The sequence below is a fragment of the Procambarus clarkii genome, chromosome 82 (assembly GCF_040958095.1).
Source record: "Procambarus clarkii isolate CNS0578487 chromosome 82, FALCON_Pclarkii_2.0, whole genome shotgun sequence".
In the NCBI taxonomy this organism is placed as follows: domain Eukaryota; kingdom Metazoa; phylum Arthropoda; class Malacostraca; order Decapoda; family Cambaridae; genus Procambarus; species Procambarus clarkii.
Window position 1 is genome coordinate 16,987,579 of NC_091231.1, and position 25,489 is coordinate 17,013,067.

Consider the following 25,489-nt stretch of genomic DNA (forward strand, 5'->3'; position numbering starts at 1 on the left):
GCACTATTACATCTCATGTTTTAATTAGTTTTAATTAGATAAATAAAGTGTGTGGGTTCACACTCACCTAGTGTTACTCATCTAGATTTGCTTCCGAGGTCGAACTAGGCTCCTAACCCCGCCTTCTGAACGTTCTCTGATTAATGCAATGACTTATTTCTCACGCTGCTATCATATTTACATTTTAAATAATTAAATGCAATTAGCTTTTGCGACTTCTACATCTAACCTATTTCATTTACTGGCAGCTCAAACACTGAAGCAGTTCTTCCTTATGTATTTGACTCATTTGTGTCTCCAGTTTCATCTATGACTCCTCGTTCTGTTGTTCTTTGCTTTAAAGAACGCTACTTTGTCTACTTTGCCAATTTCTTTTAGAATCTTATATGTTGTTATCATGTCCCCTCTCTCTCTCTCTCTCCTTTCCTCTATTTTGGTAATGACTAGTTCTGTCAGTTTTTCCTTTTAGCTCAATTCCCTCAGCTCCGGAACGAATCTCGATGCATTTTTAAGGACCTTTTCTAATGTCTCCTGGCCTTTGTTATGTTATGATTCCATGCTGGGGATGTATATTGAAAAATGGGTCTCACCTTTGTTGTATATAGGACCCGGAAAGCTCTTTTGTCAAAGTTCCTGAAGGATACACGGATGACGGCAAGTATACCATATGCAACTGTTGTTATTCTTCTAATGTGGGTTTCTGGCATCAGATTTGGGGTTATGTCCACTCCCAAGTCTTTCTCCTGTTCTGACTGAAGAGTTTGTCTTACCTTCATCCTATACTGCTGTACTGGTCTTCTTACACCTGTTCCAATTCTCTTAACTTTGCCTTTGGTTGGGTTAAATTCCAGGAACAATTTTTCTGACCACTTCTAGGGTATCCAAATCTTTTTGCAATGCACCACAATCTAACCTTGACCTGACTCGTTAGTTTTGCTTGATCTGGAAACATTGATATGAAGGAGCCAATTTTCAGTCATGTCATTGACATATATTAGAAATAGGATGAGCCCCAGAACCAACCCAAGTGGTTACTCCATTTGTAACCTCTCTCCACTCTGTCTCTGCTCTCATTGTAACTCTATGCTCCCCTTCCTGCGAGATTCTCTTTGGCAGTCTTCCAGATATGGCAGCCTACCTTTCCAGGTTGAGTAGAAGTCTATCATGTGGGACCGTATCAAACGCCATGTGACAGTCAAGGAATATGCAGTATGCCGCGGGGACGCTAAGCCCCGAAATCATCTCAAGATAACCTCAAGATAACCATGCTGGTGCCTTGAGACAAAATTGATCTGTTCTAAATATTAGTTAATGTTAGTGATATGAGTCTGTAATTTAACGGTTAGTTCACCTTTCTTTTAAAATCTTACCACATGAACCCTTTTTCAGTTTTCAGGACGTTCTTCCGTTTCAAGAGAAGAATTAAATATTATGGCAAGTGGGCTGCACAATGCTTCAGCTGCCTCTTTTAGAATCCATGACAAAATTTTGTCTGGTCTCACGGATTTTGTCACATCCAGTTCCTTTAGTTCCTTCTTTACTTCTTCTGGTGTCACTGATATTTCAGTGAGGCTTTCCTGTGGAATTTCCCTTTCAGTTTGGGCTCTAAGCTTTAGTGGAAAATCAAGTTCCAGCTTGAATATTTCCTGGAAGATTTTGTTAAGCTCCTCATATACGTCATTATCATTTTCCGTGTGTCCTCCGTCACTTTTGTCATGTCTGATAATCTGCTCATTCACAGTCAACTTCCTCGAGATATGACTACAGAACAGTTTTGGCTCAGACCTTGTAAGCAATGTCATTCTTGTACTGCTTCTCTTCCACTCCTAATTTCTGTGTACTTATTTTTCGCCTCTGCTTATGTGATTTCCTTCTGTTCAGTGTTCTCTATACTTTTTCCATGCACTTTTTCTTTTTCTTCTCTTTGCCTCCACACACTACCTGTTGAACCACGGGCTAATGCTCGTCTTGCTTCCCTTCACCCTTAGTGGTGTTATAAATCTTTCCTCAACTTCTACAACTGCGTTTGTCCATTACGTAACCTATCATGTTCTGTGTTGATTTTCCTTTGAGTTCTCTTCCCCATTCTATCTGCCTCAGGAATTCTCTGACCTTCGGGTATTCTCCTCTCCTGAATGCTAGCCTTCTAGCATTCTCCTCTCTCAAGGTATTCTCCTCTCCTGAATGCTAGAGTGAGTGAGTGAGTGAGTGAGTGAGTGAGTGTGTGTGTGTGTGTGTGTGTGTGTGTGTGTGTGTACTCACCTAGTTGTGTTTGCGGGGGTTGAGCTCTGGCTCTTTGGTCCCGCCTCTCAACCGTCAATCAACAGGTGTACAGATTCCTGAGTAAAACATCTGCCCCGAGTGTGTGTGTGTGTGTGTGTGTGTGTGTGTGTGTGTGTGTGTGTGTGTGTGTGTGTGTGTGTGTGTGTGTGTGTGTGTGCACTCACCTAGTTATACTCACCTAGTTGTGTTTGCGGGGGTTGAGCTCAGGCTCTTTGGTCCCGCCTCTCAACCTTCAATCAACAGGTGTACAGATTCCTGAGCCTATTGGGCTCTATCATATCTACACTTGAAACTGTGTATGGAGTCAGCCTGTTATACTCAAATTCTGTCAGTTGAAATGTAACCAATCACAGGCAAGTAGGCCTCTGACGTCATGCCAGACAGAGGAGCATCAAGCCATGCTCCCAGCAGCCTCAGTTCTCCTCACAGACTCAGAGTAGAAGGACCTCGGCTAGGCAGATATATACCTTGCTGTCTCGGTCAATAAATATATACAGAAGCGACTACTGTGTCTACCTTCTACCTGAACAAGGCAAACGAATACTGGTAGCAGCAGTGGGACCCAGAAATTTTTTTCTGGAAACAAAAGTTCAAGTACCCAGCATCGCCTCGTGTTCCAGCCAAAACCGCCGCCACCGCCATAAGCCGCCATCCTGCCACCCACGCATCAAATATTGTGCCAGACCGGGGTCCTGCAATCAACCACTACTCCAGGCCAACGTTTCAGAAGTAAGGGTCAATATTTTCCTGTGAGAACGCTCATTCATCAGTGAGGAGGAAGGAAGCTTTCCGCGCTAGCCATTTTTGAACCTCGCGCCACCACGTAGGAACCACCTGCACCCACCACCACCACCGCCACCCAAGCTGACAGTATCTAAGCTTTGTGAGTGTTCAAGCTACTGAAATCGTGATCAGTCATCGTCGCAAGCATCACCTGATCATCGTATGTACTGTATTGTTCCTTGAGAATATTTGGTGGACTGCAATTGTTTGACTAGTGTCGCCTCCCCAGGCTCACACACCTCGCCTCCCTCTCAAGCTCACACCTCGCCACCAGCCCCTGCTACATCATTTTGTGTGAACTCCTGCCTCCCAATCGTGTTTCTCCACCGACATCGTCGCAATATCGTCGTCGTCAGAATTTATCTTCGCGCTTCCAAGATCAACAGTGTGGGGTCCCTGAGTTTCGCGCCACCGCCGCCAGGAGCGCTGCTGTCGAACCAGATTGTAAACAAACCCTCACATGTGCCACTTCACAAGCCCTGCCACCGTTTTTGTGTTGGCCGCTGTTATACTGCAAATCGTGCAGCCCTGAGTTAAGTAATTGTGAGCTAAGATATCGTGTGCTATGTTTTAATGAGGTTTAATGTAAATATATCCAGAATATCCTGTGAATTACCCATTCAGTGACTTGTTAAATATTGGAGCCACCTCAGTACTCAACTCCCCACAATTTCCTTGTGTGATTTCAACATTCCTGCTTCTTACAGTAATTTCATTGAATTTTAATTGTTCTCCTAGAGTGTTATTGGTAAATTTAAATTCCAGTGAAGTAAGAAATCCTTGTTTTAGTAGCAGTTAAGGATTTGTACAATATAATTTTTTTTTTAATTCCTCCAGGCCTAAAATTGAAATTTATTCCTTTAACATTGCATATTATAATTTTTTTTACCATAGTTATATACATTCCTGTGTCCAGTTTATGTGCTACATCCATATTTCTTGCATTGCCACTTGTTGTGTTGAATCTTTTTAATGAAATTTTGCAATTGCACTTCCAGTTTTTATATTCTCAATTGCTGTGCTTAGTCTGGTTTAATTAATTTACATACATCTAATTCCAGTCACTTTTTTAATGAAAGATTGCTAAATTAATTTACAATTGCTTGTTCTTAATTATTTTCTTGCCTAGCCCAATTTAATAATTTTATTTCTGCCATTTTTTTTTTACTTTAGCCAAGTTGATATTTTTTTGTGTGTTTATTTTTGTGTATACTATTTCTGATGCCAGGTGCACTTAATTATAATCTGCGTTCAAATATTACTTCCATGGCTGTGACAATGCCTACCACTGTTGAAACCCCTTCAGAATCAATGGGAACAGTTGCTCGTCCCAATGGCCAGAGATCAGCTCAGGAAATGGCTATTCCTCTTTTTGCTGGGGAATCGCGTTTATTAGAATCATGGTTTAGTAAGGTTGAAGCGAAAACAGTAGCACGTTTTTCTAAGCCTACTGATGCCGAATACTTAGCAATTGCACGGTCAGCCGTGGACACAACCAAAGGTGATGCACGTTTTGTTGTTGATGAGAAAGCCATTGTTAGCCTCCAGTCTTGGCCTGAATTTAAGGATTTCTTTCGCCGTCGCTTTGTTAATAAAGGAGACCTTGACTCATATAGGTTAGTCAAGAAAATTGCCAATGCCACCATGCAGCCTGGTGAATCGTTTAATGCGTTTACTAGCCGTCTCGATCAGTATCTGTATGCCTTAGTTTCTGCTATGAATAATTCAACTTGGTTAGATAAAGACAATAATCTGTCCCCTGAGGCTATGGCCAAAATGATAGCATTTTGTACTTTAATGCATTTTGCCCCCGAGCATACAAAACCAATCGTTGAGCAACAAAATTTTGGTGTTAAACATGAAATTGGTGAAGTGTTTGAGGCTATTAACAATGCCGCAGATAAACTAGCTCCCCGAAGTGCTCAACTATTGCCACCCTCAGATGCTGTAAATGTAGTAACAAGCTCTCAGCATCCTCCCACAAACTCTCAAAACTCTTGGTCGCAGAAGCGTACCCATGCTCGTAGCCCCCAGTCAAATTCGTCGCCTCATAAATTGCCGAAACGCCATAGTCCACAACCATCCACTCCCTCATGTTGGCATTGTGGTAAGAGTAACCACCTTGCAAGGGACTGTTGGTCCGCCCCTAGATCATCACCTCCTAGACAATTCTCTCGGTCCCCTCGTCAATCTAATCACTCTAGGCTTCCATATTGCACGTACCATAAACAAGTTGGTCACCACACTGCGGAATGTAGAGCTAGGCAAAGGACATCTCCACCTCGTAACTCCCATGGTCAGTCTTGGCGAGGCTCACAGCGTCCAAGACATTATCAGAACTCTCGTAATTACAACTCCCAGCCCAGCTATAATGCAACTTCAAATTATAATGCTCAGTCACAGAATGCTGGAGCTCAGAATGTTCACTCCATGTCGTCGGGAAACCCCCAAGGCCATCCGCTAACCAATTCAAGCTAGCCAATCCTAGTGCCCTCCCTGTGTATTCAGTAGCTACCCAAAATAGATTTGGACACTTGACAGAGGAGGACACTGACTCTAGACCAGTTGTAGATGTTGACGGATCCACAGTAAATTTGACACAAACAAGACACAGATATCCCAGACAACATAAGTCAAAAATAGTAACTTGTCCAGTCTCAAGTGATGGTCCCCTTGTCTCAGCCATTGTACATGGTAGAGTTTTAAAAGTTTTTCTTGACTCAGGTGCAAAAATTAATATTGTCAAGCCCTCAGCTCTTAGAGACATTGAGAGTAAGCACCCTACTATTTTAAAACAGTCACACATACCTTTTCTAAGTGGTATTTCAGGAAATAAAGTAAAAGTTCAGGGTGAAATTGACCTCCCACTCAAGTTCAATGATGTCACATTGTCTATAACATGTTTAGTTGTTGACATTATTCATTTTCCTGGAGACATTCTCTTAGGTCTGTACACCATGATTGATGAAAATATTGCATTGTTTCCCCATCGTTGGAACATAAGTATCAAAGACCATGTCATACCCTTGTGTAGCATGTATCGACAGGGCCACGAGTTCAACCTTCAATCAGATTATGTTAATTTTGTTGACACCCGCCTTGCTAGCGTAGGTTTGTCAGATCATTGTCGTGGTAGCATACCCGAGAAAACAGGCACTCGATTGAAGCATAGTAGTTGTGCAGTTGTTAAGGAGAATGGGTATCGGGACTTTCTGGAAGGGGACGCCCTAAAGGATTCTCGTTGTCTCGCTCGCCTGGCAGCTTCCATCTCTGAAGTCAGTGGTTCCATGGCTACTGACACTGTGCTACACCCTCATTCTCTCACCAGAATAAGAGTTAAGGTTCAGGGAGTGCCTGAGTTGTCGGATGTTATTGCGGAAAGTGAAACATGTAAAGTGAATGGTACATTTGTTGAACCCTCCTGGCACACAGTGCAGGATGGTACTGTCACATTATTTATCGCAAACACAAGTAATGCCGATATCCATCTCCAGTCTGGTACCCATGTTGTAGATTTTGCCCATTACTCGTTACCGGTGCGAGTTGTGGATGATGTCTCCATGGATCATACTGTTTGTACACTCACACCAGGAGAACAGGGATCTCAGCCAGAGGTGCAAGCGCAACACCTCAGTCCTACTGATTTTCCTGACTCTGTGGCTCAGCTTTTGGAAATTTTGAACAGGAATAGAGCTGTTGTTGCTCTACCAGGAGAAAAATTAGGTCTCACTCCTCTCATTACACATAAAATTCCCCTTGAACAAGGAACTACGCTTATTTATGTACCAGCTTACCGTCTTCCCCATTCTCAGAGAGCAGAAGCAGATAGACTTGTAGAGGAAATGTTACAGAGTGATGTAATTGAATCAAGTAATTCGCCATGGAACGCTCCATTGATTCTTGTACCAAAGCGAGATGGGACTTGGAGACCTGTAATCGATTATCGCAAGCTTAACAGAGTAACAATACCTGATCGTTTCCCACTTCCAGTTCTCAATGATTTGTTGCAAAGTATTGGTCGAAACAAAGTATTCTCAACGTTAGATTTGTTGCAGGGATTCTGGCAAATCCTCCTTGATGAGGAAAGTAAGCAAGACACTCGCCCGATTCATAAACCGCCAGTACCATTGAAAGAACTAGTTATGCTGGACAATTTACTGTGTAGAGTAGTAAAGCTAGGGACAGCCCCGAGGAAATGTTGTCAGTTAGTTGTTCCAGCTGTCTTGGTACCAACTGTGTTAAAAATTATCCATGATGCTCCTGCAAGTGCACATCCAGGAAAGGATCGTACACTCCAACAAGGTCGATTGAAATATTTTTGGCCAAAAATGGCTAAGGAGATTGCTCATTATGTTGACAGATGTTTAACTTGTTTACAGCACAAGGGACATGTTTCAGGACCTAATCCAATTCAGGTGTACCCAGCAACTAAAGCTCCTTGGGAACGAATATCGATGGATTTATTGACAAATTTTGCGGAAACAGAGAAAGGGAACAAACATTTGCTTGTAATGGTCGATAATTTTTCACAGTTTTGCGAACTAGTTCCTATCCCGAACAAAACAGCAGAAACCATAGCCAGCGCATTCCATGACCAAATAATTTGTAGATATAGTATGCCTAAAGTAATCCTTTCAGATAATGGTCCAGAATTCAGTAATAGTATTCTAACTAGCTTGTGTGATTTATATAACATCAAAAAATGTAGCATCATGCCTTATCATCCGGCAAGTAATGGACTAGCTGAACGTACTAACTGGAAAGTGTTAGATGCCTTGAGAGTCACGTTGAATTTTGATAACAACAATTGGGATGATTTTATACCCTTAATTCAGTGTGCTATAAATTCTTCAATTAATGTTTCTACTGGTGACACACCTCACGCTATTCTTTATGGTACAGATAAGATCCTCCCTAATGAATTGATTAACGTACCTCCTACTCCCTTATATAACGTAGATGATTTTGTTCAAGTAAAGCGTAGACAAATGCAACTAGTATTCAAGAAAATACGATAACAACTGTCCAAAGCAACAGCTGAGTTCACTCTAGCAAGAAAAGCATGAACTAAACCCAGTAAAATAACTATTGGATCTGTAGTAATGATACTTAACCAACACAGGTCTGGTCCTATGTACAAGTTAACTAAGAAATTTTTGGGTCCATATAAGGTAATCGAGCTTATTAAAGGTAACAAATACAGACTTAAGAACTTGTTAACAGGAGAGTATATAAATGAACATTTAGACCATATGAAGTTAGCTAAAATGACTGTTGACGAGACTGATGAGGAAGATGACAATGAACTTACCCAGACAGATACTCCTACTCTGACACCACCTTCTGTGGTTGACAGACCACTGGATGTTCAGCAACCCCATACTAGCAATTATATTCTTAGATCTAGACCTCTCGTTTCAACCGTGCACTCACCACATGTCCATTGGCTAGATTTTAACGAGGATATCTCTCAAGATGATAGTTTGTCGCATGAAGTTTCATCTGTTCCGGACCTTCAGTCAGAGCCAGAGTTGTATAGTGCTCTGGATGAGCTAGGTGTAGATATCCGCAGAATTTATAATTGAGTGCACTCTGCAGTTATTCTGTTTGTTTTGGAAAAAAAAAAAATCATTTGCAGTATTTCTAACACATGTGTCTTATTAATACCATTATATATAATGTATAGTCCTTCTCAACTTTATTTTGTTATAAAGTAGATGCCATTGTTAAGTCTACTACCATTTGTATTTTTACAGTGCTTGTCATAAGAGTTATTATTGTTCTAGCAACCACATTGTGGCCAGTGAATCCTGACTGCTATCACGCAGATGTTAGTCTTCTTGTTCCAGGTCTTGTATATAGCTTGTAAATATATGGCACATTAAATATATTGTACATTGGTCTTGTAAATATATTGTATATTTCAGAGAAAAAAAAAAATGAGAAAAAAAGAAAATCATTATCTATCTTGAAATTCAATTGTGGTTGTTAGGTCAGAACTTTGTTCCATTAATGTAATAATTGTTTAATTTTGTATGGTTTTCAAGCACATGCCATTGACACATGTTAATAATTTTGTTTAGGCAATACCTTGAGTTGTATTGTTCATATCTGATCAGTAGACATCCACATGTTCTTAATACTCTGGTTTAATCAAAGCATTGTTACCATGATTTTCACCTATTATGATGATTTTTTTTTTTTTGGTGCATATATGCCGAGTTGTTAGTATTACGCACACCTGATCTTCTTTCAATGTTTTATTATGCAAATTTCACATGTAAGCCATTATTGAAGGCACCGAGGTCCTTTCAGTATCATTGTAACTATATAGCTAGCCAGAGCTTGTCGACAAGGGACGTCGACTTGGTAGCGTGTCCGAGCGGTGTTATACTCAAATTCTGTCAGTTGAAATGTAACCAATCACAGGCAAGTAGGCCTCTGACGTCATGCCAGACAGAGGAGCATCAAGCCATGCTCCCAGCAGCCTCAGTTCTCCTCACAGACTCAGAGTAGAAGGACCTCGGCTAGGCAGATATATACCTTGCTGTCTCGGTCAATAAATATATACAGAAGCGACTACTGTGTCTACCTTCTACCCGAACAAGGCAAACGAATACAGCCTCCACTACATCACTTCCTAATGCATTCCATTTGTCAACCACTGTGACACTAAAAAAGTTCTTTCTACTATCTCTGTGGCTAATTTGGGCACTCAGTTTCCACCGGTGTCCCCTTGTGCTGTGTCCCTTGTGTTAAATAGCCTGTCTTTATCTACCCTATCAATTCCCTTCAGAATCTTGAATGTGGTGATCATGTCCCTCCTAACTCTTCTGTCTTCCAGCGAAGTGAGGTTTAATTCCCGTAGTCTCTCCTCGTAGCTCATACCTCTCAGCTCGGGTACTAGTCTGGTGGCAAACCTTTGAACCTTTTTCAGTTTGTCTTATCCTTGACTAGATATGGACTCCATGCTGGGGCTGCATACTCCAGGATTGGCCTGACATATGTGGTATACAAAGTTCTGAATGATTCTTTACACAAGTTTCTGAATGCCGTTCGTATGTTGGCCAGCCTGGCATATGCCGCTGATGTTATCCTCTTGATATGTGCTGCAGGAGACAGGTCTGGCGTGATATCAACCCCCAAGTCTTTTTCTTTCTCTGACTCCTGAAGAATTTCCTCTCCCAGATGATACCTCGTATCTGGCCTCCTGCTCCCTACACCTATCTTCATTACATTACATTTGGTTGTGTTAAACTCTAACAACCATTTGTTCGACCATTCCTTCAGCTTGTCTAGGTTTTCTTGAAGCCTCAAACAGTCCTCTTCTGTTTTAATCCTTCTCATAATTTTAGCATCGTCCGCAAACATTGAGAGAAATGAATCGATACCCTCCGGGAGATGTACTCACCTAATTGTGCTTGCGGGGGTTGAGCTTTGGCTCTTTGGTCCCGCCTCTCAACCGTCAATCAACTGGTGTACAGGTTCCTGAGCCTACTGGTCTCTATCATATCTACATTTGAAACTGTGTATGGAGTCAGCCTCCACCACATCACTTCCTAGTGCATTCCATTTACTAAATACTCTGACACTGAAAAAGTTCTTTCTGATGTCACTGTGGCTCATTTGGGTACTCAGTTTCCACCTGTGTCCCCTTGTTCGCGTCCCTCCAGTGTTGAATAGTTCATCCTTGTTTACCCGGTCGATTCCCCTGAGGATTTTGTAGGTTGTGATCATGTCCCCCCCTTACTCTTCTGTCTTAAAGTGTCGTAAGGTGCATTTCCCGCAGCCTTTCCTCATAACTCATGCCTCTTAGTTCTGGGACTAGTCTACTAGCATACCTTTGGACTTTTTCCAGCTTCGTCTTGTGCTTGACAAGGTACGGGCTCCATGCTGGGGCCGCATACTCCAGGATTGGTCTTTCATATGTGGTGTACAAGATTCTGAATGATTCCTTACACAGGTTCCTGAACGCCGTTCTGATGTTAGATGTGTGTTTGTGTGCGTGTGTGTGTGTGTGTGTGTGTGTGTGTGTGTGTGTGTGTGTGTGTGTGTGTGTGTGTGTGTGTGTGTGTGTGTGTTTGTACTCACAATTTATTACTCAAGTATTTTATGTTTCCTTCCTAGGTCTAAGTCATGCTCTCTGACGCCTAATAGAATACACAGGTGTGCTATACTAGGGCAAGGAATATTTAAGATTGTTTTTTAGCTTTATTTTTTCGGACTCTATAAAGTAAACAATACCAAATTATACTATGTAATTGTCCATTATGCTTACGTATATACGCCATAGTTACAGATAACATTATCTAAACAGGTGGATGGGGTGCTTATGGGATAATGGGACAAAGGCTTTCCAAAAATGTAAAATGCGCAATCTGTCTATTTTTTCTGTCATGTCATATTTTGGTTTACTGGAGATAAAATCTATTAACTCTGTGAGACCAGATTTGCCATTCCAGAACCCGTGGTGGTGGAGTGTTACAAAGTTCCTATTTTCCAGGTGTTTCCAGATACCCATTTTCTCAAACTCTTCTCCATGGTTTTGCTACCAGCTGCCACCTCTGCTGCAGCCCCCCCCCCCACTTCTGCTGCAGCCCGCCACCTCTGCTACCAGCCGCCACCTCTGCTGCAGCCCCCCCCCCCACTTCTGCTGCAGCCCGCCACCTCTGCTACCAGCCGCCACCTCTGCTGCAGCCCCCCCCCACTTCTGCTGCAGCCCGCCACCTCTGCTACCAGCCGCCACCTCTGCTACCAGCCGCCACCTCTGCTGCAGCCCGCCACCTCTGCTGCAGCCCGCCACCTCTGCTACCAGCCGCCACCTCTGCTGCAGCCCGCCACCTCTGCTACCAGCCGCCACCTCTGCTACCAGCCGCCACCTCTGCTACCAGCCGCCACCTCTGCTACCTGCCGCCACCTCTGCTACCAGCCGCCACCTCTGCTACCAGCCGCCACCTCTGCTACCAGCCGCCACCTCTGCTGCAGCCCGCCACCTCTGCTACCAGCCGCCACCTCTGCTGCAGCCCCCCCCCCCACCTCTGCTGCAGCCCGCCACCTCTGCTGCAGCCCGCCACCTCTGCTGCAGCCCGCCACCTCTGCTACCAGCCGCCACCTCTGCTGCAGCCCGCCACCTCTGCTACCAGCCGCCACCTCTGCTGCAGCCCCCCACCTCTGCTACCAGCCGCCACCTCTGCTGCAGCCCCCCACCTCTGATACCAGCCGCCACCTCTGCTGCAGCCCCCCACCTCTGCTACCAGCCGCCACCTCTGCTGCAGCCCGCCACCTCTGCTGCAGCCCCCCACCTCTACTGCAGCCCCCCACCTCTGCTACCAGCCGCCACCTCTGCTGCAGCCCGCCACCTCTGCTGCAGCCCCCCACCTCTGCTGCAGCCCCCCACCTCTGCTGCAGCCCCCCACCTCTGCTGCAGCCCGCCACCTCTGCTGCAGCCCCCCACCTCTGCTGCAGCCCCCCACCTCTGCTACCAGCCGCCACCTCTGCTACCAGCCGCCACCTCTGCTGCAGCCCGCCACCTCTGCTGCAGCCCCCCACCTCTGCTGCAGCCCCCCACCTCTGCTACCAGCCGCCACCTCTGCTACCAGCCGCCACCTCTGCTGCAGCCCGCCACCTCTGCTACCAGCCGCCACCTCTGCTACCAGCCGCCACCTCTGCTGCAGCCCGCCACCTCTGCTACCAGCCGCCACCTCTGCTGCAGCCCGCCACCTCTGCTGCAGCCCGCCACCTCTGCTACCAGCCGCCACCTCTGCTGCAGCCCGCCACCTCTGCTACCAGCCGCCACCTCTGCTGCAGCCCGCCACCTCTGCTACCAGCCGCCACCTCTGCTGCAGTCCCCCACCTCTGCTACCAGCCGCCACCTCTGCTGCAGCCCCCCACCTCTGATACCAGCCGGCACCTCTGCTGCAGCCCCCCACCTCTGCTACCAGCCGCCACCTCTGCTGCAGCCCGCCACCTCTGCTGCAGCCCCCCACCTCTGCTGCAGCCCCCCACCTCTGCTACCAGCCGCCACCTCTGCTGCAGCCCGCCACCTCTGCTGCAGCCCCCCACCTCTGCTGCAGCCCCCCACCTCTGCTACCAGCCGCCACCTCTGCTGCAGCCCGCCACCTCTGCTGCAGCCCCCCACCTCTGCTGCAGCCCCCCACCTCTGCTACCAGCCGCCACCTCTGCTACCAGCCGCCACCTCTGCTGCAGCCCGCCACCTCTGCTGCAGCCCCCCACCTCTGCTGCAGCCCCCCACCTCTGCTACCAGCCGCCACCTCTGCTACCAGCCGCCACCTCTGCTGCAGCCCGCCACCTCTGCTACCAGCCGCCACCTCTGCTACCAGCCGCCACCTCTGCTGCAGCCCGCCACCTCTGCTACCAGCCGCCACCTCTGCTGCAGCCCGCCACCTCTGCTGCAGCCCGCCACCTCTGCTACCAGCCGCCACCTCTGCTGCAGCCCGCCACCTCTGCTACCAGCTGCCACTTCTGCTGCAGCCCGCCACCTCTGCTACCAGCCGCCACCTCTGCTACCAGCCGCCACCTCTGCTACCAGCCGCCACCTCTGCTACCAGCCGCCACCTCTGCTGCAGCCCGCCACCTCTGCTACCAGCTGCCACCTCTGCTACCAGCCGCCACCTCTGCTACCAGCCGCCACCTCTGCTGCAGCCCCCCACCTCTGCTGCAGCCCGCCACCTCTGCTACCAGCCGCCACCTCTGCTGCAGCCCGCCACCTCTGTTACCAGCCGCCACCTCTGCTACCAGCCGCCACCTCTGCTGCAGCCCGCCACCTCTGCTACCAGCCGCCACCTCTGCTACCAGCCGCCACCTCTGCTACCAGCCGCCGCCTCTGCTGCAGCCCGCCACCTCTGCTGCAGCCCGCCACCTCTGCTACCAGCCGCCACCTCTGTTACCAGCCGCCACCTCTGCTGCAGCCCGCCACCTCTGGTACCAGCCGCCGCCTCTGCTGCAGCCCGCCACCTCTGCTGCAGCCCGCCACCTCTGCTACCAGCCGCCACCTCTGTTACCAGCCGCCACCTCTGCTACCAGCCGCCACCTCTGCTGCAGCCCGCCACCTCTGCTACCAGCCGCCACCTCTGCTACCAGCCGCCACCTCTGCTACCAGACGCCACCTCTGCTACCAGCCGCCACCTCTGCTACCAGCTGCCACCCTTGCCGACATCTGCAGCCGTTTCAACCGGGCCCGACCCTTCCGCCATCTCTCCCTCTCTTTCCTCTTCTTTCTCACCACTCCCCTTTTCTCCTATCACCCCTTCTATCCTATTCTGCAATCTCCCCTCTTCTTCCCTTTTCTCCCTCTCATCCCTCACAACCCTCTCTCTCTTCTCTGATACCCTTCCAAACCCCTCATTCAATCCCTCCTCTCTCCTGCCCACCTATCATTGTGGCCCTACCGTCCCCCTCCCCCCCCCCCACCCGTGAGACCAGGACATTGATACAAGGACCTGACGGGGTAATGGGACAAAGGACCTAACAGTTATGCGCTTCTCTCTCCTTTCGTAACAATTCATCCCATGTTTACAACATATAAAAATGACTCACATGTACAGGCGTTTAGGGTTAGAATCTAGTTCTTGGGCTCGGCTCTAGTCATGTGACACGCTCTTCGTTTGTAGTTTCGACGCCTGTCGTCTGTTTCCATCGAAATTTTAAATTTATGCATTCAGACCTGAGATAAAGGCCAGACTCTAGTTCATGGGCTCTGCTCTTCCGTTGTTTTCAGTTTATAGTTCGTTGTTCCTGTGTCCTTCATTCTTTTTCCACAAAATTGCATACTATCCGGAGACCGATCTTAAACTGTAGCTCTTGGACCCAGACATAACTCTTAGACTTTGATCAACATGTCACTGATCGTTGTTGTTGATGATGTTAATTTCCACACACTATCAGAGGAGGTTCGACCTTGTAGTGCTGAGAACAATCACTATATGTCTTTTAAAGGTATATAACCCAGCAATTATAGCCCATGTTAACCACAGCTAACCTCACCTCACCTCACCAATCTGAACCTCACCTAGCCTTACAGACGATGAGTCGCAATAACGTGGCTGAAGATATAAAGACTAAACCACACACCAGAACATGAGACGACGACGACGTTTTGGTCCTTCCTGGACCATTATCAAGTAGATTGTGGACCATTATGACAATCGGCTTGATAATGATCCAGGACGGAGCGAAACGTCGTCTTCTCATCTTCTAGCATATGGTTTCGACTTCCCTGAACTTTAACAGAACCTGATAGACCCTTACATAACATAATAACATTTAACCTAACAATGGAGTTTAACCTAACCTAGCAGAATCTTATCTAAACTTTCAGAACCAGAAAAACGTAACCTAACCTTTCCTCACCTGAGAAACTTAACAAAAACCACACCTTACAAATCAGAACCCCCCCAATCTTACAGAACGTAACAGAGCCACACAATCTTACAGAAACCAACAGAACCTCACCTAAGCTTACCTAACCTAACACAGTCTTACAACGATGCTTACAAGCATCACTGACAGACAAAGCAGCAGTACAAACAGCAGGAGAAACAGCGGCCTCGCCTGGAATCATGCTTTCAAAAGGTGTCAAGGGAACAAGGATAAGGATGTGAATAACTTTTTTGTTATAATATGAAGTACCTATTTCCATAATTGAGTGTTAATTTACGCAGTAGAGGTTATAACCTCCCACAGGTTATACTTATATATATATATATTAAAATAAATCCCAGTAGCCATGACTAATCCATATGGGAAATAACACTTCACTTTCCTCCTCCTTTTAAGAATGTGCTCAAAGGTGTTTTGTTGAGATTATCCAAACAAATGATGTCTCTGTTATTCTGTAGCTTTTTTAAGCCTATGATAAAAATACTCATCCAGACTTCAGGCTTTGTACTGCGGCGTTATGCAAGATGATGAAATCTCTAATGCACTCGCACGCACTGGGTGATTAATTCAGTTGGGCGGGATAGAACTGCGTAACTCTCTGCAGGTATTTTAGGGATTTACCCATTTCTTACCCAGTGGTTAATAAACACCCTAATTATCACACACAGAAATCACAATAGCGTGATGCATCAAATGAACGAATCCACAAGGGCTGTGACAAGGATTCGAACCTACGTCCGAAAGGATCCAAGACGCTGCCTAAATGACTGAGCTACAACATGGTAAAAGAATTGCAATCGGAAAATCATCCTGATTTCTGCAGGATGACTGCAGGATCCGTTGGTAAATCAGGATGATTTCCCGGTTGCAATTATTTTACCATGTCGTAGCTCAGTCGATTAAGGCAGCGTCTGGGATCCTCTCGGACGTGGGTTCAAACCTCTCGTCACGTCCCTTGCGGATTTGTTCACCCTAATTATCACCTCTTTCAATACCCGTTTATCTGCTCATTCCATTCTATCATGTCACCTATCTAGAGATGATATGTAGAAAGCCCTATTAATATATCACACTTTATACCCATTGTTGTAACCCCAGGTAGCCTGAAGAACGAGTCTACCTATCTGAGAGTTATTCCACATACGAGACCTAATTGTGGGGGTCAGCGGAAAGATATATTTATATCTATGTAATAAAGGTCGATGTCAAAATTTAAAATATAAGCAGAGGTTGAACATGTAGATAACTGACATGAAATGAGATGTCGATGCTTTGGCGACATGATGTGAGGCTCGCGGACGACGGCATGACCTTAATTGAACAACAGAGATCGTGAGAGAGGATCGCTTTTTGCTGAGCTCCTGGCAAAGGAAGAACCCCTAGTTGTGTGCTCCTACAAGAGGAGGTAATCAAGCAGGGGTTTGTGTGTGAAGCCTGAGGACGACTGAAAGTGCTCAAGTCAGGACTAGAAGAAGCCTTGTGTGGCAGTCAAGAATCATTTTCGTGGGCGCCCTATGAGAGTGCCATATTGAGATTCAGAGAGTGAGCATCCTCGTGTCAGAAGATTTCGGGGGTAAGCCTATTTAATCAGGTGTTAATTTAGCCACTAGTGTTTGATCGTGTGCCCATGCAGTGATCATAATGCACATATGTGTATGTAGGATAGATAATTTATTGAGGCAATAAGCTGGAATGAGGAGTTTGAGGTAAGGTAATTATCAAAAGAAGGCACCAAACCGGGAAGGCTATGTAGCACCATCAAAGTGCGAAATAATCAGACGGCGCTAAATATCACCAAGTAAGTAATTATCAAAAGAAGGCACCAAATCGGGAAAGCTATGTAGCACCATCAAATGCGCAGAATAATCAGAGGGCGCTAAATATCACCAAGGATGCCAATACGAGAACAAAAACGCATAAAGCGAACGATATCAAAGTATCCGATTCACCTAAAATTCTATCGAGGGACAAGTGACCGCGAGGGACGGTCGGAAAGCAAGTCACACGCTCGTCCTGGAAGGACGGCAGGGCGGCGCTCCATTAAGTGACCGTAGGTTAAGTGATTGAGGAGTTTGAGTTCAGATGATATGCTGGAGCAAGGAGCGGTACATCTTTTCTCGACGGTGGTCAAGAGGCAACTGAGGGGGACGGAGGGCCCAGCAGCATGGCCTGACAGGAAGCTGCCAGCGGCATCTCAAGACATGTCCCTCGCTTGGACCCGTCCAGTTTGGGGGAATACCCACCACAGTCGGACGACGCGGTGCGGCGTCGGGTGGCGAAATTTAATGCAGGGATATAGTTTATTCTTTATGTTCTGTTTGGCAAACATTTTTATTGGCATGGTAATGGAATTAAAGAGTTGCTTGGGAAGAAATTAATGGAACTTCGAGGCTGGAGGAGTTTGTGCTGGAATCTGTGGAAGAGCAGAACTCCATAGTGAGTTGAACTCAAGAAGTGTAAAGGAGCAGAGAAGGGGAGTTTCACGAGTCTTCGTGGTGATGCATCACTGGTGTTTGAAGAGGACTATATTGTGCAGCAGTTTTGGGAGAACTGCAGAAGAGCCTTTTGAGTAATTTGGAGGACCTAGAGATATATATGGAAGTGAGCCTCCAGAAGCAGAACAGAGCTCTATTGTGGCTACACAGGACTGTATAAGAGGAGTGCTTGAGTGCTTATTGATGTGTAAGACGCAGTGTAAGGTGAGAGATTGATTTCTTGTGTTGGGGAATATTTATGCAGATGTTTCTGGTGTTTCAGCCCCCAGGCTGAGTGTTATATACTATTAGGGCTGAGTGTTGTGGCGAGATTGCAACCCCATTTAGTAAGTGGTAAGCCAAGAGTTGAGCAGCCACTTGATATGGACGGTTCGTGAAGCCATGATATGATATTGTATTGCTACCAGGTTGTAGCAGCTTAGAGTGTTGTATGATATTTCATTTTTGTACCTAACATGTACTGTATATGTCTTTTTCATTTATTAAATGTGTATTGTTAGCGGGCTTTTGCTCTCTTCCTGGTGAGGCTTCCCAGTAAGCAGGAGAAGGAGAGAGAGAGAGAGAGAGAGAGAGAGAGAGAGAGAGAGAGAGAGAGAGAGAGAGAGAGAGAGAGAGAGAGAGAGAGAGAGAGAGAGAGAGAGAGAGAGAGAGAGAGACAGAGAGAGAGAGACAGAGAGAGAGAGAGAGAGAGAGAGAGAGAGAGAGAGAGAGAGAGAGAGAGAGAGAGAGAGAGAGAGAGAGAGAGAGAGAGAGAGAGAGAGACAGAGACAGAGACAGAGACAGAAAGAGACAGAGAGAGACAGAGAGAGAGAGAGAGAGAGAGAGAGAGAGAGAGAGAGAGAGAGAGAGAGAGAGAGAGAGAGAGAGAGAGAGAGAGAGAGAGAGACAGAGACAGAGACAGAGAGAGAGAGAGAGAGAGAGAGAGAGAGAGAGAGAGAGAGAGAGAGACAGAGACAGAGACAGAGACAGAGAGAGAGAGAGAGAGAGAGAGAGAGAGAGAGAGAGAGAGAGAGAGAGACAGAGACAGAGACAGAGAGAGAGAGAGAGAGAGAGAGAGAGAGAGAGAGAGAGAGAGAGAGACAGAGACAGAGACAGAGACAGAGACAGAGACAGAGACAGAGAGAGAGAGAGAGAGAGAGAGAGAGAGAGAGAGAGAGAGAGAGAGAGAGAGAGAGAGAGAGAGGAATATGGCTGCGGACAGGGTGGCAAAAAAATCACAAACGGGGAATTTAGGAGAACCTTCCAAACAAGGAGAGAGTGGAAAGTTGCGGCGGCTCAAGTAGGATGAGTACACAAGACAACAAGGCCAGCGTTGGAGCTGAACCCCTAAGTATGTGATGCTGAACCACTCTCCAAGATCATGAGGTGTACAGGGTGATTTCCTGAGGAAATTTCAAGCACCCCAGTGTTCATTTTCAATGAACACTGGAGAAAATTAAAACACCCCTGATGCTTTGACCGTACGGGGGATAAAGCAAAACGCACGGGCATAGTCTCCTACTACTGCAATGGCAGTAGAGAAGGGTGGCACCGACAGTAGGGAGGGGTGGGCACCGACAGTAGGGAGGGGTGGGCACCGACAGTAGGGAGGGGTGGGCACCGACAGTAGGGAGGGGTGGGCACCGACAGTAGAGAGGGTGGCAGAGGCATTAGATGGGGAGGCAGTGGCAGTAGAGGGATGGCAGTGGCAGTAGAGAGGGTGTCAGCAGCTGTAGGGGGGGGGGTGGCAGTGGCAGTAGAGGGGGTGCCAGGGGCAGTAGAAGGGGTGGCAACGGCAGTAATGAGAGTGGCAACGGCAGTAGAGGGGGTGGTAGTAGTAGTAGAGGGGGGTGGCAGTGGCAGTAGAGAGGGGGCAGAGGCAGAAGAGGGGGTGGAAGCGGCAGTAGAGAGGGTGGCAGTGGCAGTAGAGGGGGGTGGCAGCAGCAGTAGAGAGGGGGCAGAGGCAGAAGAGGGGGTGGAAGCGGCAGTAGAGAGGGTAGCAGTGGAAGTGGAGGGGGTGGCAGCGGCAGTAGAGAGGGTGGCAGTGGCAGTAGAGGGGGTGGCACCATCAGTAGAGAGGGGGGCAGAGGCAGAAGAGGGGATGGCAGCGGCAGTAGAGAGAGTGGCAGTGGAGGGGGTGGCAGCGATGGTAGAGGGGGTGGCAGCGGTGGTAGAGGGGGTGGCAACGGTAGTAAAGGGTGTGACAGGGGCAGTAGAGGGGGTGGCAGCGATGGTAGAGGGGGTGACAGTAGATGTGTAGCAGCGGTAGTAGAAGGGGTGGCAGTAGAGGGTGAGACAGCGGGAGTTGAGCGGGTGGCGGTGGCAGTGGCAGTAGAGGGGTGGCAGCAGGGATGGCGGCGACAGCAGATGGGATGGCAGCGGCAGCAGAGGAGTATCAGCGGTAGCAGAGGAGGGTGGCAGCAGGTCGGTGGGACGCCCCATTGGGGTGTCCGTCTGGTAGCGACTCACAGCAGGTGGCCCCCACCAGGTCGCCTAGGTGTGAGCCGCACCTCCGAGATAATTATACCTACCAACTGTGTTCTTGCGGAGAGAGCGGTGGAAGAGGAGGACGACTATAACCTCTCCAAAAATGTATGGTTTACCATCCAACGAGGGTCGTCTATGATGCTCCATACCTAAAGGCCGCACAAACGCAAGGGCAAGAACCCCAACCACTGACGAAGTCAAATCACAGTTTACCCTGTCAAACCACTCCCTCCCAGTGGAACAGAACCCATACGCCTCCCCCCACCACCTGCCCCCTCCCACACACACAAAAAAACACATCTGAACCAGCTAAAGCATATGGTTTCCACTAAGATGATATGCGCTATATGATTATTTTGCACAAAGTGACCTGTTAAAAACCGCCAGTCCAGTTCACAACAAACATCGACTCCCGCCAACTCCATGCACTCTACCCTCCCCCCCCCCCCCCCGTCCCACCCTCCAACTCCCAACTCCAAAATAGAACATGGACGGTCTATGACGCATTCTCCTCTAGTGCTGAAAGTTCTGGTTATTAACAAACAGGACACAGAGGGAGGCGTGGGCGGCCGTAGATATTGGGAATGAACAGGACATTATGGATGGTGTGGGCGAGTTTGGGTGGCAGTGATCAACTTACAGTGGACATTGAGGGTGGTGTGGGCGGCCATGGGCGTGGGTGTTGCTGGGTTGGAGACGAGACACAATACATCGGCCCCGTTGTCGACCTTGGTCACCTGGACTTGTGCTCGCGCCGTGGACAGGTTGTGCTCGTGACCGCCATCTACCGCTAGCATCTCCCCGCGCTTGTACATCCTGCATGGCGGACCAACACATACATACATTACCCGAAAAGATTGATTTGTTCGCCTATAACATTCATAGTGTGAATGCTGGAAAAAATATAAATTCCTTAAGTAACATTTATTTACTAGAAGAGCCCCTCAGAACTATTTTGCCATCAGATCACTGCATATTAATTTGGTACATAATCTTGACCACTTCTCAAGAAATAATTACAGCCTTCAGAACGTGGTCTGTGAACAGTGTGACCTTGTGTCTATGTGGTTAGCTGTAAATTATACCACAGTAATGCAAACGTTGTTCATACTACAGGAAGTAACGAAGTAAGGAACACTGTTCATACTACAGGAAGTAACAATTTAAGGAACACTGTTCATACTACAGGAAGTAACAATTTAAGGAACACTGTTCATACTACAGGAAGTAACAATTTAAGGAACACTGTTCATACTACAGGAAGTAACAATTTAAGGAACACTGTTCATACTACAGGAAGTAACAATTTAAGGAACACTGTTCATACTACAGGAAGTAACGAAGTAAGGAACACTGTTCATACTACAGGAAGTAACAATTTAAGGAACACTGTTCATACTACAGGAAGTAACGAAGTAAGGAACACTGTTCATACTACAGGAAGTAACAATTTAAGGAACACTGTTCATACTACAGGAAGTAACGAAGTAAGGAACACTGTTCATACTACAGGAAGTAACAATTTAAGGAACACTGTTCATACTACAGGAAGTAACGAAGTAAGGAACACTGTTCATACTACAGGAAGTAACAATTTAAGGAACACTGTTCATACTACAGGAAGTAACGAAGTAAGGAACACTGTTCATACTACAGGAAGTAACAATTTAAGGAACACTGTTCATACTACAGGAAGTAACGAAGTAAGGAACACTGCGTAATTGAAAGTAAAGTCTGCTAAACAAGACAGCATTTTTTTTAAATTAATTAGGATGGAACAATCTTACTAAAAAATCTTTATTGACTGTGAACGTAGTCATTAGGTTATTGAAGGTCAGAGTACTGTACAGTTTGTCGAAGGGCAGAGTGTACACCAATGAACACTCTCCTTGCCTGGGTGTACACAAGTGTACACTCTCCCTGCCTGGGTGTACACCAGTGTACACTCTCCCTGCCTGGGTGTACAGCAGTGTACACACTCCCTGCCTGGGTGTACAGCAGTGTTCACTCTCCCTGTCTGGGTGTACACCAGTGTACACTCTCCCTGCCTGGGTGTACACCAGTGTACACTCTCCCTTTCTGGGTGTACAGCAGTGTACACTCTCCCTGCCTGGGTGTACAGCAGTGTACACTCTCCCTGCCTGGGTGTACAGCAGTGTACACTCTCCCTGCCTGGGTGTACAGCAGTGTTCACTCTCCGTGTCTGGGTGTACACTGCCAATAAGTGTGTTTGTCAGTATTCCTAAGTGTCTGTGCTTGCCAGTATACCAAGATGTCTGTGCTCGTCAGTTTATCTAAAAAACTGACTTATCTTATCTTATTTATCTAAGAAACTGCGTGTGAAAGAATATTCATGAGACTGTATTTGTCACTATGGTAATGAGAGTGTGTGTGTATATGAAGAGCTTCGTGCTATCAGTATGTCCAGGAGAATCTGGCAGCATATTTTGCGGTTTGGTAGTATACCTGGAAGACTGTCATTATCTGTATATTCACGACCTGTTGATCCGTTGTATATGCCAGAATATCAAATATACTGTGTTTGCCAGTATACCTTGGAGACTGTTTGATAGAACAACCAGGAAAATGTGAGGGTATATCTGGGAGGCTGTGTTTGTCAATATTCCTTAGAGTGTATATTTACCAGCATACCTAGACGTATGTGCTTGTCAATATATGAACAATGTGTTTGTTCAGTGCACCATTACACTCCAGCAGTCATCCACAGCAACAACCACTGCTCCATAAGACCAGGTGTACAGTGCACCGTCACACTCCATCAGTCATCCACAGCAACAACCACTGCTCCATAAGACCAGGTGTACAGTGCACCACCACACTCCAGCAGTCATCCACAGCAACAACCACTGCTCCATAAGACCAGGTGTACAATGCACCACCACACTCCAGCAGTCATCCACAGCAACAACCACTGCTCCATAAGACCAGGTGTACAGTGCACCACCACACTCCAGCAGTCATCCACAGCAGCAACCACTGCTCCATATGACCAGGTGTACAGTGCACCACCACACTCCAGCAGTCATCCACAGCAGCAACCACTGCTCCATAAGACCAGGTGTACAGTGCACCACCACACTCCAGCAGTCATCCACAGCAACAACCACTGCTCCATAAGACCAGGTGTACAGTGCACCACCACACTCCAGCAGTCATCCACAGCAACAACCACTGCTCCATAAGACCAGGTGTACAGTGCACCACCACACTCCAGCAGTCATCCACAGCAGCAACCACTGCTCCATAAGACCAGGTGTACAGTGCACCACCACACTCCAGCAGTCATCCACAGCAACAACCACTGCTCCATAAGACCAGGTGTACAGTGCACCACCACACTCCAGCAGTCATCCACAGCAACAACCACTGCTCCATAAGACCAGGTGTACAGTGCACCACCACACTCCATCAGTCATCCACAGCAACAACCACTGCTTCATGTGGGGTTAACTTTTCTCGAAGATTGAGGAAAGATGTACAGGTTCCTAAGTTGATGCGTAAATGCTTGTTGAATCCAGGCACTGGGCGGATCATAATAATTATAATGTTACAGACTCAGGTGTAGCACTGCCTGCATTAATCTACAAAACGGTGGAATGAGTGAGAGTGATATAATCCTTGACCTTTGTCCAGTATGCCTCTGATTTATTCTCGGAGAAACTTTATAAATAACGCATTTACCCTAATTTACCTGATGGCTACTAATACTAGTGGCCTTGATGAGGACAGGAACCCAGCGGCTTGTCATAGGTCCCTCCATTTGCCTTGATAATCTTTTCAAGATGTATTTTAAAACCCAGCAGAGTTTTGGCGTATACGGTTTCGGCGGGAAGGCGGTTCCACGGGGTTACAACCTCATGGGTGAAAAAGTATCTCCTGTTCTCAGTCTTACATTGGGGCTTGTTGAGCTTGAACCCGTTGCTTCTCGTTCGTGTAACATCTGACCTTCTGAAGAAAGTGTCCGGATCAACATCCTCCAAATTGTCGGTGACCATCAAACAACATGTAGGTGCATATGTTAGGGACCTGGACACAACACAGGCAGGCAGGGTGATCAGACAAGTTAGGGACCTGGACACAACACAGGAAGGCAGGGTGGTGAGACAAGTTATGGACCTGGACACAACACAGGAAGGCAGGGTGGTGAGGCAAGTTATGGACCTGGACACAACACAGGAAGGCAGGGTGGTGAGGCAAGTTAGGCACCTGGACACAACACAGGAAGGCAGGGTGGTGAGGCAAGTTAGGCACCTGGACACAACACAGGAAGGCAGGGTGGTGAGGCAAGTTAGGCACCTGGACACAACACAGGAAGGCAGGGTGATGTTGTGTACAAGTCAAAAAGAAGCAGAGACTAAGTACCCACGTAACATTGGGTGGAGGGCGACCTCCCTCGCTGGTACACACAAGCTTCACTCTGACGCCAGCGACCACTCCCGATCCTCCGCCGCTCTCTATCTTCAATACCGGCTTGCCAGGACGCTCTGCGGCGTCAGCACCACCAGCAGTGCCAGCACCATCAGCAGCGTCAGGACCACCACCAGCAGCGTCAATACCACCAGCAGAGTCAGCACCCCCACCAGCGTCAACACCACCACCATCGTCAGGACCACCGCCAGCGTCAACAGCATCGGTACCGTCAGCAATTACAGCAAAAGCAGCAGCAACAACAGGAAATTTATCCATGGGTTAGTGTATTTCACATATACATAATTATTTATAAATTAAATATATTTTCGGCCTGAATAATACGTTCAAACTAAGATTCATTAATCAGTGATTATAAAAAAATATGTAAATAGAAGATTAAACAAAACAAGAATGAAGAAAAATTATTTATAAGATAACTAGGACTTTAAGTCATGTATATAATTCATGACTTAAAAATGGATATAATGCTGGTTAGTATTGAAATGTGTGGCAACGTGTTTGGTAGAAGAAAAAAACAGTCACAAAGTTAATGTAACTTGACATACATTAGTTTAAATTAATATTGATATAATGATATCATAAGTTACTGAAGCAAACTTTTCAGTAAGTTC

The 25,489-nt window shown here is 46.9% G+C and overlaps 1 protein-coding gene across 1 annotated transcript in view; it reads right to left on the reverse strand.

Moving 5' to 3' along the window:
- LOC138358167 (uncharacterized) overlaps positions 1 to 25,133 on the reverse strand; it is a 182,971-nt gene extending 157,838 nt beyond the window's left edge. The window contains exons 1-2 of the mRNA XM_069315671.1: positions 24,814 to 25,133; positions 21,067 to 21,242 (exon numbers count right to left, since the gene is read on the reverse strand). Of these exons, the coding sequence (XP_069171772.1) occupies positions 21,067 to 21,242; positions 24,814 to 25,133 (496 nt within the window). The remainder of the gene's footprint in view (positions 1 to 21,066; positions 21,243 to 24,813) is intronic.
- Between the last annotated feature and the right edge of the window lie 356 nt (positions 25,134 to 25,489).